General features: G+C 44.5%; 1 protein-coding gene across 10 annotated transcripts in view; it reads right to left on the bottom strand.

Moving 5' to 3' along the window:
• The window catches only part of FHAD1 (forkhead associated phosphopeptide binding domain 1), a 168064-nt gene extending 153092 nt beyond the window's left edge, over positions 1 to 14972 (bottom strand). For 8 of the 10 annotated variants that reach the window (XR_011467227.1, XM_070384949.1, XM_070384953.1 and 5 more), the window contains exons 1-2: positions 14834 to 14972; positions 10848 to 10954 (exon numbers count right to left, since the gene is read on the bottom strand). Coding sequence is in view for 9 of the 10 variants with exons in the window: in XM_070384949.1 (XP_070241050.1) it covers positions 10848 to 10940 (93 nt within the window). In the remaining variant the exon portion in view is untranslated. Of the gene's footprint in view, positions 1 to 10847; positions 10955 to 13773; positions 13885 to 14833 lie in introns of those variants that run through there. The other 2 variants (XM_070384952.1, XM_070384951.1) reach the window with 2 other exon arrangements.
• Between the last annotated feature and the right edge of the window lie 389 nt (positions 14973 to 15361).

Here is a 15361-nt window from a genome sequence, read left to right as displayed (position 1 = left end):
GCAGCCCCATCAACCGCTGTGGTGGGAACTGACCGATGAAATCAGCTGCCAGTTCTCAAACAGGGGACACGAAAATTCCCCGAGGACTGGTGAGATCAGACAGGTGAACCCCGAGAGTTAGGAGCACTTGGGCAGGAGTCAGGGGTAGGACAGGTGGGGGCGGGGAACGGGGTGGGATAGGAGTGCAGTCCAGGTAGGATGACACGGCGGGTGGGGGGCACAGACGGGGAGTCGGCAAGTGCACCCTCCTTAGGTCTGCTTCATTCCATGGATTTCCCCGCAGAGAGTCCACTTGTCACCTTATATCTCCAAGTGCAGGTGTTCCCTCAGAATAAGAGTGTGAACAAAAATGACACGGGTACTGTACTTCACCCTGCAGATCACCGAAGATCCAGTGGTGGACAACACTCTATGCTGGGGGGAGTGGGAGAGGGACCCCACTGCTGGCAGGACACCACATCCGGGAACCTCTGGTGGGCAATATGGCCGCGCTCGTCTGAGTTACAGCCATACGTGTCCCTGGACACAGCAGACGCACCTTCCCATCCATGAAATGCAGATAAACAGACAATTCCAGTAATCTTTTTTGAGAATAATAAGATGATGATGTCAGAAATCTTTGTACAGACATAAATTTACATTTCTTTTAGAGGAAAAAATGCTTGGTAAATTTGCTTGTTGTTACTGTTCAGTTGCTCAGCCGTGTCTGACTCTTTGCGACCACATTGAGTATAGCACACCAGGCCTGCCTATCTTTCACTGTCTCCCAGAGCTTGCTCAAACTCATGTCCATCGAGTCAGTGATGCCATCCAATCATCTCATCCTCTGTCGTCCCCTTCTCCTCCTGTCCTAAATCTTTCCCAGCATCAGGGTCTTTTCCAATGAGTCGGCTCTTCCCATCAGGTGGCCAAAGTATTGAAGCTTCAGCTTCAGCATCAGTCCTTCCAATGAATATTCCGGACTGATTTCCTATAGGATTGACTGGTTTGATTTCTTTGCAGTCCAAGGGACCCTCAAGAGTCTTCTCCAATACCACAGTTCAAAAGCATCAATTCTTCAGCGCTCAGTCCCATTTATGATCCAACTCTCACATCCATACATGACTACTGGAAAAACCATAGCTTTGACTAGAGGGACTTTTGTTGGCAAAGTAATGTCTCTGCTTTTTAATACGCTGTCTAGGTTGGCCATAGCTTTTCTTCCAAGGAGCAAGTTTCTTTTAATTTCATGACTGCAGTCACCATCTGCAGTGATTTTGGAGCCCAAGAAAATAGTCTTTCACTGTTTCCATTGTTTCCCCACCTATCTGTCATGAAGTTATGGGACCAGATGACACGATCTTCGTTTTCTGAATGTTAGGTTTTAAGCCAGCTTTTTCACTCTCCTTTTCACCTTCATCAAGAGGCTCTTTAGTTCCGTTTCACTCTCTGCCATAAGGGTAGTGTACCTGAGGTTATTGATATTTCTCCCTAAAATCTTGATTTCATCTTGTGCTTCATCCAGCCCGGCATTTCACATGATATACTCTGCATATAAGTTAAATAAGCAGGGTGACAATATTCAGCCTTGACATACTCCTTTCTCAAGTTGGAACCAGTCCATTGCTCCATGTCTGGTTCTAACTGTTGCTTCTTGACCTGCATACAGGTTTCTCAGGAGGCACGTAAGGTGGTCTGGTATTCCCATCTCTTTAAGACTTTTCCAGTGTGTTGTGATCCACACAAAAGCTTTAACATAGTCAATGAAGCAGAAGTAGATGTTTTTATGGAATCGTCTTGTAAGAAAATAAAAAAATAAAAAAGAGTATGATGTCGACTCTGGTTCTTTTCTAAGAGGCAGCCCAGAACCGGCAGGTGCCAGGGTCAGAGACAAGAGTCACCTGGTCGTATGGATTCTGGTCGGTGTGAGAGCGCGCCTCAGATCCCATCTGAGAAGCGCTGACACAGGCTGGACAGATCGCTCCACCCATGAGAAGGAGTAGTCCCAGGATGCTGGTCACTGAGGGTTAGAGGTGCGGGCATCAGCATTTCATCCCCCGGGCATTTCTGTCCTTTCTCCCTCTCTTCCACCTCCACCCTCCTGGCCACAGCTCTGAAATGACGGGCTGTCCTACAGCTCAGTCTTCTAGGGGACCCTGGAACCTCCCCAGGATGGGACTGGGGGAGCCCCTTAAACGGGGAGTCCTTACACGGTCAGCCCTTCACTGTTTAACCTTCGCTTCTCTCTTCCTCAAAACATACTTTATTGAAATAACACACACACACACACACAAGCAGGAGCTCCCAGAACATCAGAAGGGAAGAAGCACTGATCAAGAAGGGACAGGAAGGGAACAAAGTTCCCAAAGTGTGGTCCTGGAACCAATTCCAGGGGACCCCACTCTGACCTGAACCTGGGGAGCATATAAATATGAAGATTCCTGGGCCTTACCCCAAACCCACTGGGATCAGAATGTCTAGGAGCCCATGTTTAACAAGCACTCTTATATAGAGTGTTCATACACTCTTACACAAAATGGGGGCTCAGATGGTAAAGAATCTGTTTGCAATGCAGGAGACCCAGGTTTGATTTCTGGGTCAGGAAGATCCCCTGGACAGGGAAAGGGCAACCCCCTCCAGTATTCCTGCCTGGAGAATTTCATGGACAGAGGAGCCTGGCAGGCTACAGTCCATGGGGTTGCAAAGAGTCAGACACAACTGAACAACTAACACTTTCACTTTATACCAATGGAAAATCCAACTGTTGGCTTGTGGTATTTCTTTATTCTGGAAGAAAGGAGCCCCCTTCTCAGCAGACTATAGATAACAGCCACATTCAACTCTAAAAAAATTATAGTTCGCAAGGCACATCAAATCACATAAATTATAATTTGAAAGGTTTAACTCTGAATTGAGCAAGGCTTAGGCTTCGGAGTGTACAAAATGGGAGGAAGGGACACTGCACATGGCATCCAGGATGGCCACTGGCAGGTCTCCTCCTTGCTTGCACACGGGTGTGCTAAGTCGCTTCAGTCATGTCTGACTGTTTGTTACCGTATGGACCGTAGCCTGCCAGACTCCTCTGTCCATGGATTCTCTAACTCGAGAATCCATGAGCTCAAACTCATGTCTCTTATGACTCCCGTGTTGGCAGGCAGGTTCTTTACCACTAGCGACACCCAGGAAGCCTACCCCGCCTTGCTTACAGTCCTTCAAATCTTCTTCCATCGCTTTTCAGATAAAGGGCAAAATCTTTAGTGTGACGTGAAGGAGGCCTGCTTGTCACTAAGCCCTCCTCCTTTCGGATCTGACTCCTGGACGCCCTGGTTTTCTCTCAGTGACTTTGGTCTACCCCAGGACCTTTGCATATGCTGTTCCCGTCTCCCTTTGTCAAATCCTCTTTGTTCTCCATATTTCTTTGTTTTAGAGCCCCAGTTCAGAATGGAATTCATCACACCTTTGTGGGATCATCTGACTTATGTCCCTCTCTCCTGGCAGCTTCCTGATGGCAGGGACGTGGGTCCAGTCCCGCCATCACTGTATCCCTAGGCTTGCCTTGGTGCTGTGGCTCCAGGAAAATATTGTGGAATGAATGAATGAATGATAACAGTTCTTACTGTTGACTATGAACAGTTCTCACTAGCCTGGCTATAAACAGGTTTCCTGGGCTTCTCTAGTGGTTCAGTGGTTAAGAATCCGTCTGCCAATACAGGGGACATGGGATTGATCCCTGGTCTGGGAAGATTCCACAGGCTTTGGAGCGACTAAGCCTGTGTGCCACAACTTCTGAACCTGTGCTCTAGAGCCTACGCTTGGCAACAAGGGAAGCCACTGCGACAAGAAGCCTGTGCTCCTCAACGAAGAGTAGCCTCCACTCGCCGCAACTCGAGAAAACCCGTGTACAGCAACCAAGACCTAGCACAGCCAAAAATAAATAAATAAATAAATAAACAGCCTTCCTATTGCCTTTAGGGAATTACATTTCTTGCAGGATATACGGAAAAAATCTGGACAGTAAGACCCTGCAGATACCAATATTGATTTTTCTCTGAACCAAATGATTACAAGTGACTTTTATTTTTTTCCTTATATTTTGCTTCCTCACAATTTTTAAAAACAAGAAGCATGGAACTACTTCCCATTATCGGAAAAAGTAAACGGTGTCAAACTATTACAAAACAAACACTCCAAACAATATTTCAGCCTTGCTGATAAATAGAACTCTTTAGAAGTGTGACTGCCTATTTTTTAGGATTGATTCAGATAAATAAAACAATCTTTTTTATTTGCTAGATGTAACCTCTGGGTAATCTGAAGGATGACTTTTTATTAATACATATCCCTTAATCTTGGCTTCCCTGGTGGTTCAGCTGGTAAAGAATCCACCTGCAATGTGGGAGACCTGCGTTTGATCCCTGGGTTGGGAAGATACCCTGGAGAAGGGAATGGCTACCCACTCCAGTATTCTGGCCTGGCAAATTCCATGGACGGTATAGTCCGTGGGGTCGCAAAGAGTTGGACACGACTGAACGACTTTCACTTCCACATCCATTAATCTTATTTAGTAGAATGACTTCTAGTGGCATTAATAACATAAACTATAAACTGACTGCTGAATGATTCCTTAGGATGGCTCACAGCTGATCAAAGGTGATCCTTCTGGAACTTCCCTGATGGCACAGTGGATAAGAATCTGCTTGGCAATGCAGGGGACATGGGTTTGATCTCTGGTCTTGGAAGATCCCACATGCTGGAGAGCAACTGATCCTGTGGGCCACAACTACTGAGCCCTCACACTGGAGCCCACAAGCTGCAGCTACTGAAGCTCATGTGCCTGGAGCCTGTGCTCTGCAACAAGAGAAGCCTCTGCAGTGAGAAGCCTGTGCACCACAACAGAGAGCAGACCTCGCTCGCCACAGCTAGAGAAACGAAGGCCCAGCACAGCCAAAAATAAACAAATAAAGGAATAAAAACTAATTTTAAAAAAATGGGTGATCCTTCCGAACAGAAAGGCAATGAAGTCAGCAGAGGGGCAATGTTTACCTTGTCATGTTTTATAAAACTGGAAAATGTTGACATGTCTGCAGGTTTCAATTCTTCCAAGTAGACCCATGTCCCCAAACCGCTCTTTAGATAAACTCTCCTCTCCCAAACCCATTTAAACCATGGGAAGATGATTTGTCTAAGAGAAGACAGAAGTGCTCATCAGAACTCTATCCCCAAAATGCTTGGTGATTCACATATCATCTGTATTCCACGGAGCCAAAATGAGCTCACGCTTCTGGAAATGCAACTGATTCCTTCATAAATTAACCTGACTGTTGCTGGTGGTGGTGACTTATTTCTTAAACTAAGTTTGGGGAGCTTGCCTGGAAAATCCCATGGATGGAGGAGCCTGGTGGGCTGCAGTCCATGGGGTCGCAAAGAGTTGGACACGACTGAGCAACTTTCCTTTCACTTTTCACTTTCCTGCATTGGAGAAGGAAATGGCAACCCACTCCAGTGTTCTTGCCTGGAGAATCCCAGGGACGGGGGAGCCTGGTGGGCTTCTGTCTATGGGGTCGCACAGAGTCGGACACGACTGAAGCGACTTAGCAGCAGCAGCAGCAGCAAGCCATCACTTATTTTTATACAATGAATGCAACTCAGTTTCTGTCTGGTTAGTAACGGTCCTCACTGGTTTCCTTTTCCAAATGGCTTGTTAATGTCAGTGGATCCTCAACTCAACCTTCTGAGGATTCTTCAGCCCTCTGAGGATTCTTCTCTTCTTCTGAGAAGAGTCTCTCTGTCTTATGAGACCAAAACAATGACCACTGTGTCTTTTACTGAGCACCACATGCCAGCCTCTTTATGTGCATTTTTTCACTTAACCCTCACAACCATCCTGTGAGGTAAGAGGTTTACAGACAGGGAAAATGAGCTCAGAGTGATTAGTCTGGTTGAAATCACTCAGCCACAAAGTAGCCTAATGAGATTCAAACCCAGGTCTGCCTATCTTCAAAGCCTCCACTTTTAAAAATTGCTAGTTTCCTCACATGGGCCACTATGCTGTGGATGGACAGTCTGGGAGGCTTTGGGCATGTGTGTTGGGCAGGAGGATACACAGGATATCTATAAACTTTTTCTTAATTTTGCTGTAAGCCTAAAATTGCTCTTTAAAAAATAGTCTTTGAGGAAGAAAAGAGGATAGACATTTTATCACATCTTCAAGCAGCTCACTCTCCATGCTCTTTCGGAGAAACACACTATACACTCACTGCTGAAACCTATCTGGAAAGGGCAAGGATACGTCACCAGTAATAAAATGACCTATTGCATTACGAAAAAAAGTTACTACAGTTTTTTAATATCATGGTCAGGTTCAAAACAGAGATCTCTGTCTCTACTTTAGCCAGACAGGAAGTAACGTGTGTCCTCAGTCACTCAGTTGTGTCTGACTTTTTTGTGACCCCATGGACTGTAGTTTACCAGGCTCCTCTGTCCATGAAATTTTCCAGGCAAGCATACTGGAGTGGGTTGTCATTTCCCTTTCCAGGAGATCTTCCGGACCCAGGGATCGAACCCATATCTCCTACGCTTCAGGTGGATTCTTTACCGCTGAGCCACTGGGGAAGCCCAGAACAGGAAATAAAACCACCCCAAATCTATGCCTTGTTATGATAAAGAAGAAACTGCAATTCTTCTTTTTCTCCACCCCCGCCCCCAAACTTTGCATACTGCACAGATTTTTCTGTGTCCTTGAAAGGAAACCACATCATGGAGAAGAATCTCAAGGGGAGGTTCATGGAGTTAGTTTTAAATCTGTTGAGCTTATGATAAATATAATCAGAAAACTCGGAATAAAGGAGGGAACTTGCTCACTTAGTAAGAATATGTACAAAAAACCCACAGCTTACCTCATAGTTCATGGTGAAATACTGAATGCTTTCCCTAAGTTCAGGAACAAGCAAATATAAAGATTTACACTAGGTCCCTGGTGGTTCAGTGGTTAAGTCTGCCTTGCAACGCAGGGGACATGGGTTCAATCCCTGGTCAGGGAACTAAGATCATACTTGCCATGGAGCAACTAAGCCCACGTTGCAACTAGAGAGTCCATGCATTGCAATGGAAGATCCTGCGTGATGCAACAAAGATCCTGCATGCTGAAACTAAGACCCAATGCAGCCAAATAAAATAAATAAATATTTTAAAAATTTATGCCACTCTTATTCAACAGAGTCCTAGAATTGTTAACCAGACAAATAAAGCAAGGAAAAGGAAATGAAAGGCATTCAGATATCCTTTTCTGGAAGGAGAAATAAAACTAATCTTACTGTAGATGACATGATTGTTTGTGTATAAAAATCCCAAGAAAGCTACAAAAACCTTTATATAGAGAGTTCAGTTAATGTTGCAAGAAACTAAGAAGCATACAAAGATCAACTGTATTTCTATATAGTGTCAATGAACATGTAAAAATAAAATGAACACGTAAAAATAAAAAGCAAACAAAATAAAAAATATAATACCTTTTGTGTGACAGTGTGTGTGTGCGCATTAAGTCGCTTCAGTCATGTCTGACTCTTTGCAACACTATGGACTGTACCCTGCCATGCTCCTCTGTCCATGGGATTCTCCAGGCAAGAATACTGGAGTGGGTTGCCATGCTCTCCTCCAGGGGATCCTCCCGACCCAGGGATCAAACTCGAGTCTCTTATGTCTCCTGCATGGGCAGGTGGGTTCTTTACCACTAGGGCCACCTGAGAAGCCCAAATACCATTTACAATCACTCAAAAAGAGAAAGAGAGAAATACTGAAGTGAAAATCTAACAAGCATGTACAGAACTTGTATGCTAAAAATTACAAAACACTCATGAGAGACATCAAAGACCACCTGAATCAATGAAGAAATATACCATGTTCATGAATTGAGAGACAATGCAGTAGAATATCAATTATTCTCACATTGAATGAAGGACTAAACACAACTCCAATAAAAATCACAGCATGATATTTTGTATATACAGATGGCTTACACTAAAATGTAAATGAAAAGGCAAAGGAACTAGAATAGGTTAAAAAATTTAAAGAAGAATAAAGTGGGAAGAGTCACTCTACCTGATTTAAGACTCACACAGCAATAGGAATCAAGGCTGTGTCATAAAGGTAGAGGGATTGCCTCATAGATCCATGAAACATACTAGGGAACTCAGAAACAGCCCCTATAGAAGTATGGCCAGATTATTTTTGACAAATTTGCAAAAGCAATTCAATAAGAAAGGATAGTCTTCTTAACAAATGGTTCTGGAACAACTCAATATCCACATGCAGTAAGAGTGAACATTGACCCAAATCTCACAACATAAACAAAAGTGAACCCAAGATGGTTCACAGATTTAAACATAAAACTATAAAGCACTTCAAAGAACATATAAGAGAAAATCCTCAGGATCAAGGACTTGGTGGCATGTTCTTAGACATGATGCTAAAAGCATGATCTATGAAGGAAAAAAATAATGACCTGGACTTCATCAAAAGTTAAAACTTTTGTTCTGTGAAATATCCTGTTAAGAGAATAAAAAGACAAGCTATGGATGGGAGAAAATATTTGCAAACCTTCGATCTGATGAGGGACTCATACCTAAAATACCTAAAGAATTCTCAAAACTCAACGGTGAAGAAACAATTGGATTAGAAATGGTTAAAGGACATTAAGAGATATGTCACTAAAGAGGGTATGCAGAAGGCAAATAAGTACACGAAAAGACATTTAACATCACTATCGATTTGGGAAATGCAAATTAAGACTATGATAAGAAACCACTACACATTTACTAAAACAGCTAAAATAAAAAAGTGTTAATATTAATTGCTGGTGGAGATGCAGAGAAACTTATCTCATACATTGCTGGTGTGACTAAAAAATGGTGTAGCCACCCTGGATAAGATTCTGGCAGTTTCTCCACAAACTGAATATATATTAGCATAAATGTTGATCCATGCAATCATACTCCTGAACATTCATCTCAGAAAAATAAAACTTACATTCACAGAAAAACCTGTTCACAAATGTTTATAGTAGATTTATTTGTAACAGCCCCTAATGGAATCACAATGTCCCTCAATAAGTGAATGTTTAAACATAGGTGGTACATTCATAACATGGGCTATTACTCAGAAATAAAAGAACAAGCTAATAACCTAGATCGATGTCAAAGTCATTACACGGAGTTAAAAAAAAATGGCAAAGGTCACAGATGTTAAGATTCCATTTATGTAATATTCTCAAAATGATAAAAATTAAAGAGATGAAACACAGATTAGTGGTTGTTGGGGCTTGGGGATGGTGGTGGGAGAAAGTACTGTGACCGTAAAAGGAGTCTCATGGGACTTCCTTGGTGGTCCAGTAGTGAGATTCTGAGCTCCCAGAGCAGGCGGCCTGGGTTCAACCCCTGGTCAGGGAACTAGATCTCACAAGCTGCACTAAGACCCAAGGCAGCTAAGTAAATAAATACATTGAAAAAAAAAAAGACTATCACAAGGGAGATCTTTGATGATGGAGTAGTTCTATACACCTTGGTGTGGGTGTGTGTTCAGTTGTTCAGTCGTGTCCAACTCCTTACAACCCCACAGACTGTAGCCCACCAGGGTCCTCTGTCCATGGGATTTTCCAGGCAAGAATACTGGAGCAGGTTCCCATTTTCTCCTTTAGGGGGTCTTCCTAACCCAGGGATCAAACCTGTATCTTCTGCATTGGCAGACAGCTTTTTTTTTTTTTTTCTTTTTACCACTTGAGCTACCTGGGAAGTCAATTCTATATCTTGGCGGCTACACACACATTCATACGTGTGATAGAATGGCACAGAACAATACACACGCTTTGTACCATTCTCTCTCTACTGTTTGTGAACCTATCATTTTAAAATAAAAAGTCTTTTAACAATCTGTTGAGTGAAGTCTGAAAGAGACCTGCCTTTTAAAGTCATAAATTCCACTGCATTTTTCTTTCAATATTTTAACCCCTAAAATATTGAAATATTTTAAAAGGTTCAAAGCAACTGTTGTGTGTGTGTGTAGCAGAGTTTTATTAATGTGAAAAATGACAGAGAAAGCTTCTGACACAGACATCAGAAGGGGGACAGAGAGTGCCCCCAGAGCCACCGTTTTGACTAATTCCTTACTATCTTCCAATTTCTTTGGCTATCATCAAGCTGGGACTGTGGACCAAGCCACAGCTAACACAGAGAATGAAGTGAAATGAGAGGATACTGTGGCTATGCCCAAGGCTTATCCTGATTTACTACTTGGGAGGTGGGGGTAGGGGAGGGCTTCGAGGGACCCACAGCAGTCTCCAGAAGCTCTGAAAAGGGCAAGAGGCTATTGGTCAAGCTGGGCACTTCAGGTGGCTCTGGCTGCCAGACCTGGAGCAGGTGAAGGTCAAGCACCAGCTCCATGCCCACTTTCCAAACGGCCCCATCAGGCAGTGGGGGAGGGGATCCTGGGTGGGACATGGCAGAACAGACACGGTCAGCAAAAGAACAGAAGGCACATCTCCTGCTCATTCTTATCATGTGAGCCAGGGAGCTCCAGCACACCTGACAACTGGTTATCGGTAGCACACCGAAGATGAGACGGCTAGATAGCATCATGGACTCAATGGACGTGAACCTGAGCAAACTCTGGGAGATGGTGAAGGACAGGGAAGCCTGGCGTGCTGCAGTCCAAGGGGCCGCAAAGAGCAGAACACAACTGAGCGACTGAACGACAACAACAAAGCACACCGAGGAAGGCAGAGGACGTCAGCCAGAGGCTGTGCTTCAGAAGCGGTCAGAGTCCACAGCAGACTGGACTTCTGCAGAGAAGAGGGGTTGGGCAGGAGGAGGTCTTACCTCTAAAACAAGGTCTGAGTCTCCATGCCTTCCAATCGTAGTACTTTTATTCAAGACAAAAAAGCCTTCCGCGCTCTTTAGATAGGCTTTCATACTCTCTGCTTTCCCTAGAAAAGGTTTGCAGAAAAAAATCTGGTTAGAAAAAAAGAGTCCTTTAATTATTCAATATCATATTTAGAATGAATGAAATATACCATAATGTCACAAGAGGAATCAGCAGAGGTAGGAGTGGATAGATGGATTTAACAATGATCATAATTACAGTTCTTCACATTTTTAAGACTGTCTTTTCAACACTGATATCTGTCATAGATAAGCTTGATTCTGATTATCAGAGGACACCCTTTATGTAACTTAGAGCACAAACAAGCAATAGCAAAAACAACCCAACAACAAGTCTGAATTCCACTGACAACTGTTCTCCAACTCCCATTAAGCTTAGTTTGAGGTTAGTTATTTGTCATAATCAAGAACTAAGAATTACTGACCTACCACTTACTAGTTCTGTGACTCTGGTTGAATTACTTATTCTCTCTGTAAACCTCAGTTTTCTCATCTGCAAAATGGGGCTAGTAATACTCTGTATCCCAAAGGGTTTTGTTTAAATGCAGTGATACATGTGACGCATCTAGAATGGTGTTTGCTAAACACACTTTTCTCCTACTGTGATTATTACTATTACTAATCTTGGGTTTCTCGAACTTTTAATCAAGGAACCCCAAGCTTCTAAAGAGCTTCTTAAAGTGCAGAGAGTAAATCATCAAGGAAATGGGCATTAGATGATACTTTCAAGTCACTGTATTTTGTTATATATTTAGGTAGAAAAACAGGATGATTTCCAAAGACAAAGTATTAAGATTATAGCTTAGTCAGGACTCTGTACCTACCTTTTCCTGGTGTTTTATTTATGAAAATGTGAAACACACAGAAAAGTTCAAAGAAGTAGACAGTGAACTCCTATATAACCACCACCCAGATTCCACAATTGACATTTTGATATATTTACTTTATCACATATCTACCCATGTATCCTTCCATCCATTTTATATTTCAACGCAGTTCAAAGTAAGTCCTATACATGTGTTTTGGTTGTATAGGTTGCTCCCTGGTTGCTCAGGCAGTAAAGAATCCACCTACAATGTGGGATCCTGGGTTTGATCCCTGGGCGGGAAGATCCCCTGGAGGAGAGCATGGCAACCCACTTCAGTATTCCTGCCTTTGGCAGGTTCCAAGATGTTGATGATAATTCACATGACACAATATTTGAATTCCAATTTGAGAGATGTCCAGCTACACAGGGTGACATCCTCCATCTTAACACCTTGTAAAGAAAGTCTCTTTTTACCTGAAAGGTCACTGAAGTGTGAAGCTGTTGTACTGTGGGTAAAAACAAAAGTCATTTAGAGGCTTACCATGGTGGTCCAAGATCCTGTATTCCACAATGAGGCTCAAAGAACGCACATGCCACAACTAAGACCAGATGCAGCCAAATAAGTAAAGATTTTTTAAAAAGAAAAAGGAAAAAACCTACTATTGAAAACAAAACAAAAAACAAACAAATGAAAACAAAAGTCACCTGGGTGTGACTGTAACGGGCCTCTGGTCTGGCTCTGCTTTCCATCAACACCTCCATCATTTCATCCACTACTAAGGATGAGGGTGAACCCCTACTAAGTGTGAGGCACTGGGCTAACCTTTTACAGACACTGGCTCTTTTCATTCTCAGAACAACCCTGCAAGGTAGGTGTCAGTATTGTCCCACTTTACAGATGAGGAAACTGTGACTCAGAGAGGTTAAGGTCACACAATAGTAAGTGTGTGACAACTCTGGACCTTAGTCTATAACCACTGCACAAATCTCCAGTGTTGCTGGTGGGGCAGAGTGGGGTGGGGGAATTGCGCGATCTGTTATGCTTGGGACATGCAACAACAGAGTCTTTAAAACCAGCATTCTATCTGCTGAAAGAAAGATGAGATCCTACCTGGGGATAAGTGGGATAAAAATAAGCAGGATAGTTTATATCTGTAAACTTTGAGGCCTGTGGATGTCCCACTAATACTGATGCTTCCATATAATGAGAAATAAAATTTATTAAGTTCACTGTCATGAACATAGGAGAAAGACATTTCCTCTTTCCAAACAACCATGCTCTACTGCCTTCAGTTATTAATCTTCACTGGCAGAGCACCATGTTATCCAGCAATTAATCTAAAATGTAAACTTTCAAGAAAAGTCTCTGTTGTAGGAAAACCACAGGACAGGCCACTAATTTAAAACTTAAAACTTGGGTCATGTATACACTTGTTTTTCAGCTGTCACCCGAGACGACCCCAAAGCCGATGTCTTCTCTCTGCTCAGACGCCCCACTTTGGGGCAATCTCGTGACCACTGTGGCTAAAGGCACCCTCAGTTCATGTTATTCCCCTGTTAGTTTTCCCCTGCTGGGTTTCCTTCCTCGTACTTATCATTCTCTGACCTTTTCTTGTTCCTTTATTTAGTTGTGTTTGCTGTCTGTTTCTCTTTCATTCACTAAGATGTATATTCCTGGAAAACCAGAACTGTGTTGATTTTGTCTTGGGTTTTGGGCCATACTGTGTGGCATGTGAGGTCTCAGTTTCTGGACCAGGGGTTGAACCCTCTTACCCCCTGCATTGGAAGCGTGGAATCTTAACCACTGGACCGCCAGAGAAGTCCCTTGATTTTGTTAAGAAGCAATTCTTCATGGGTTTCTTGTGCTCATACCCATTGAAAGATTTTGTCCTTCCAAGGATGCTTATAATGGCAAACAGCTGGAGAATAAAGGTAATGTTTATAATAAAGACAATAGCTCCTTCTGAGGCTAAAGTCAGGCAGGTTTGCTAGCAGCCCCTTTCAAAGACTGAGTTTTCCTAAGTTTGGAGTTTCTTATCTGGGACACAGACTCACCGCACGCACCAGCAGCCACCTTGGCTGTTCTTCACCACCCCGAGGCACGTTCAGGGCAACAGGAATCCCTGTGCATATGCAGCTCTGGCTGTGTCTGCTGTGCTGTGAGCAGTCAAGTCCTTAGTTTCTGGCCTAGGAGTCTTGTCTTCTGCCAGTACCTATAAGGTGGGCAGGCTAACTTTCAAACAGGGTAAAACCTTACACCCTTTGCAGTTGTTCTGTGCAGGGCACCATCTCCAGTGCCAGGATAGAGACTGGCACATACAGGTGCTTGGTCAACACTTGCTGACTGAGTGAAAATACAAATGACACCTCCAAGCAAGCCAGTGTGGCCAGCGGCCAGGAACCTCTGACAGTAACTACATTTCATTTCTCCTTTCAGCATCTATCCTAGATAACTTCTTGGAGAACCTAAATTCTATCTCTAGCTTTTGGACTGGACAAGATTTCTCCACCTTAATCTTGCCCCGTGCATCACTTCTTTGTCTGAAAACACTGCAGAAAGTAATTTGAATGTGTTTAGCTCTGTGAATTCGTTCTTACTCAGTGCCATGGAGCACCCACTACCATAAAGAGCAAAAGAGCTAAAATAATCTGCATTTCCCCTGACCACTCTGGATGGCTCAGAATTGGGCTACAGGAGCAAAACTTCTTTTGAGGACCATAAAGGGCCTCGAAGTTCCTTAAAGAAAGACAGGTGAGGTAAGGGGTGGGTGGGTGGGTCTGTGTCTGACCATTGGGTGGGTATTGGCTATAAATCAGGGGAAACAAGGGTTCCTCTCAATTTCAGCGGTACCCCAGGACATCCAGAAACCGGTGCCAAGCAGGGGCCCGAAGTTTCCTCGCAGGCTACCTCGGGGTGGGGTTGGGGCTGCATTTAGGAAGGAACGGCTGGTGTTGGGATAGCTTCTCTAGGGTGCTCCCGGCGACCCGAGCCTGGATCAGAGAGTTCAGCCTCGGGTGGGGCCGGGTCCCCAGCCTACCGCAGCCCTTGACCTAGCAGGGCTGGCCTCTTCCGGCCCGGGTTTCCGTCCGCCGCCTCCTTACGTGTTGCTCTCACCTGGCCAGAGGAAGAAACCCACGTCCCGTCCTCCGCCAAGAGCCCGGCCCGCTCGGGAGGCGCCGGGCTCGCTCCGGGCGAGGCCGCTCGGCCGCGCTCCCGAGGAGTCTCCAGCCGGCGGCCCGCAGCCCGTGCGCCCTCCCGGCCTGTGTACGCGCGTCGCCATGGCAACGCCCCCGGGCCGGCCGCGCCGGTGAGGGGCGTGGCCTGCGAGGGGCGGTGCGCGGAGAGCACCCGGCGAATTACAGCCTGTGGCAGCTCCGCGAGCCTTCCCGGATCCGCGGTCTATCCCCATTTCATGGATGGGGAAGTTGGCTCGGTGGTCACAGAGGTACTCCAGAGTTTTTCATCGGGGAAGGAGCAGACTCTAGAATCCTCCCTATTATCCTTTGGTCTAGGCTGGGTGCGTTGGGAGGGGGTGGGCAGGCATGGGAGGGTAATGGAGCTGAACTAGAAGTTTGGAGGTTAGTACCCTCCGCCCCTGCCAAATACCTAGTTCTCTCTGTTGCAGAGGAGAAAAGAATAGGA

Source organism: Bos mutus, chromosome 16 (assembly GCF_027580195.1).
Source record: "Bos mutus isolate GX-2022 chromosome 16, NWIPB_WYAK_1.1, whole genome shotgun sequence".
Lineage (NCBI taxonomy): Eukaryota > Metazoa > Chordata > Mammalia > Artiodactyla > Bovidae > Bos > Bos mutus.
The sequence above is the reverse complement of the archived record's forward strand: the minus strand, read 5'-3'. Positions and strand labels throughout refer to the sequence as shown.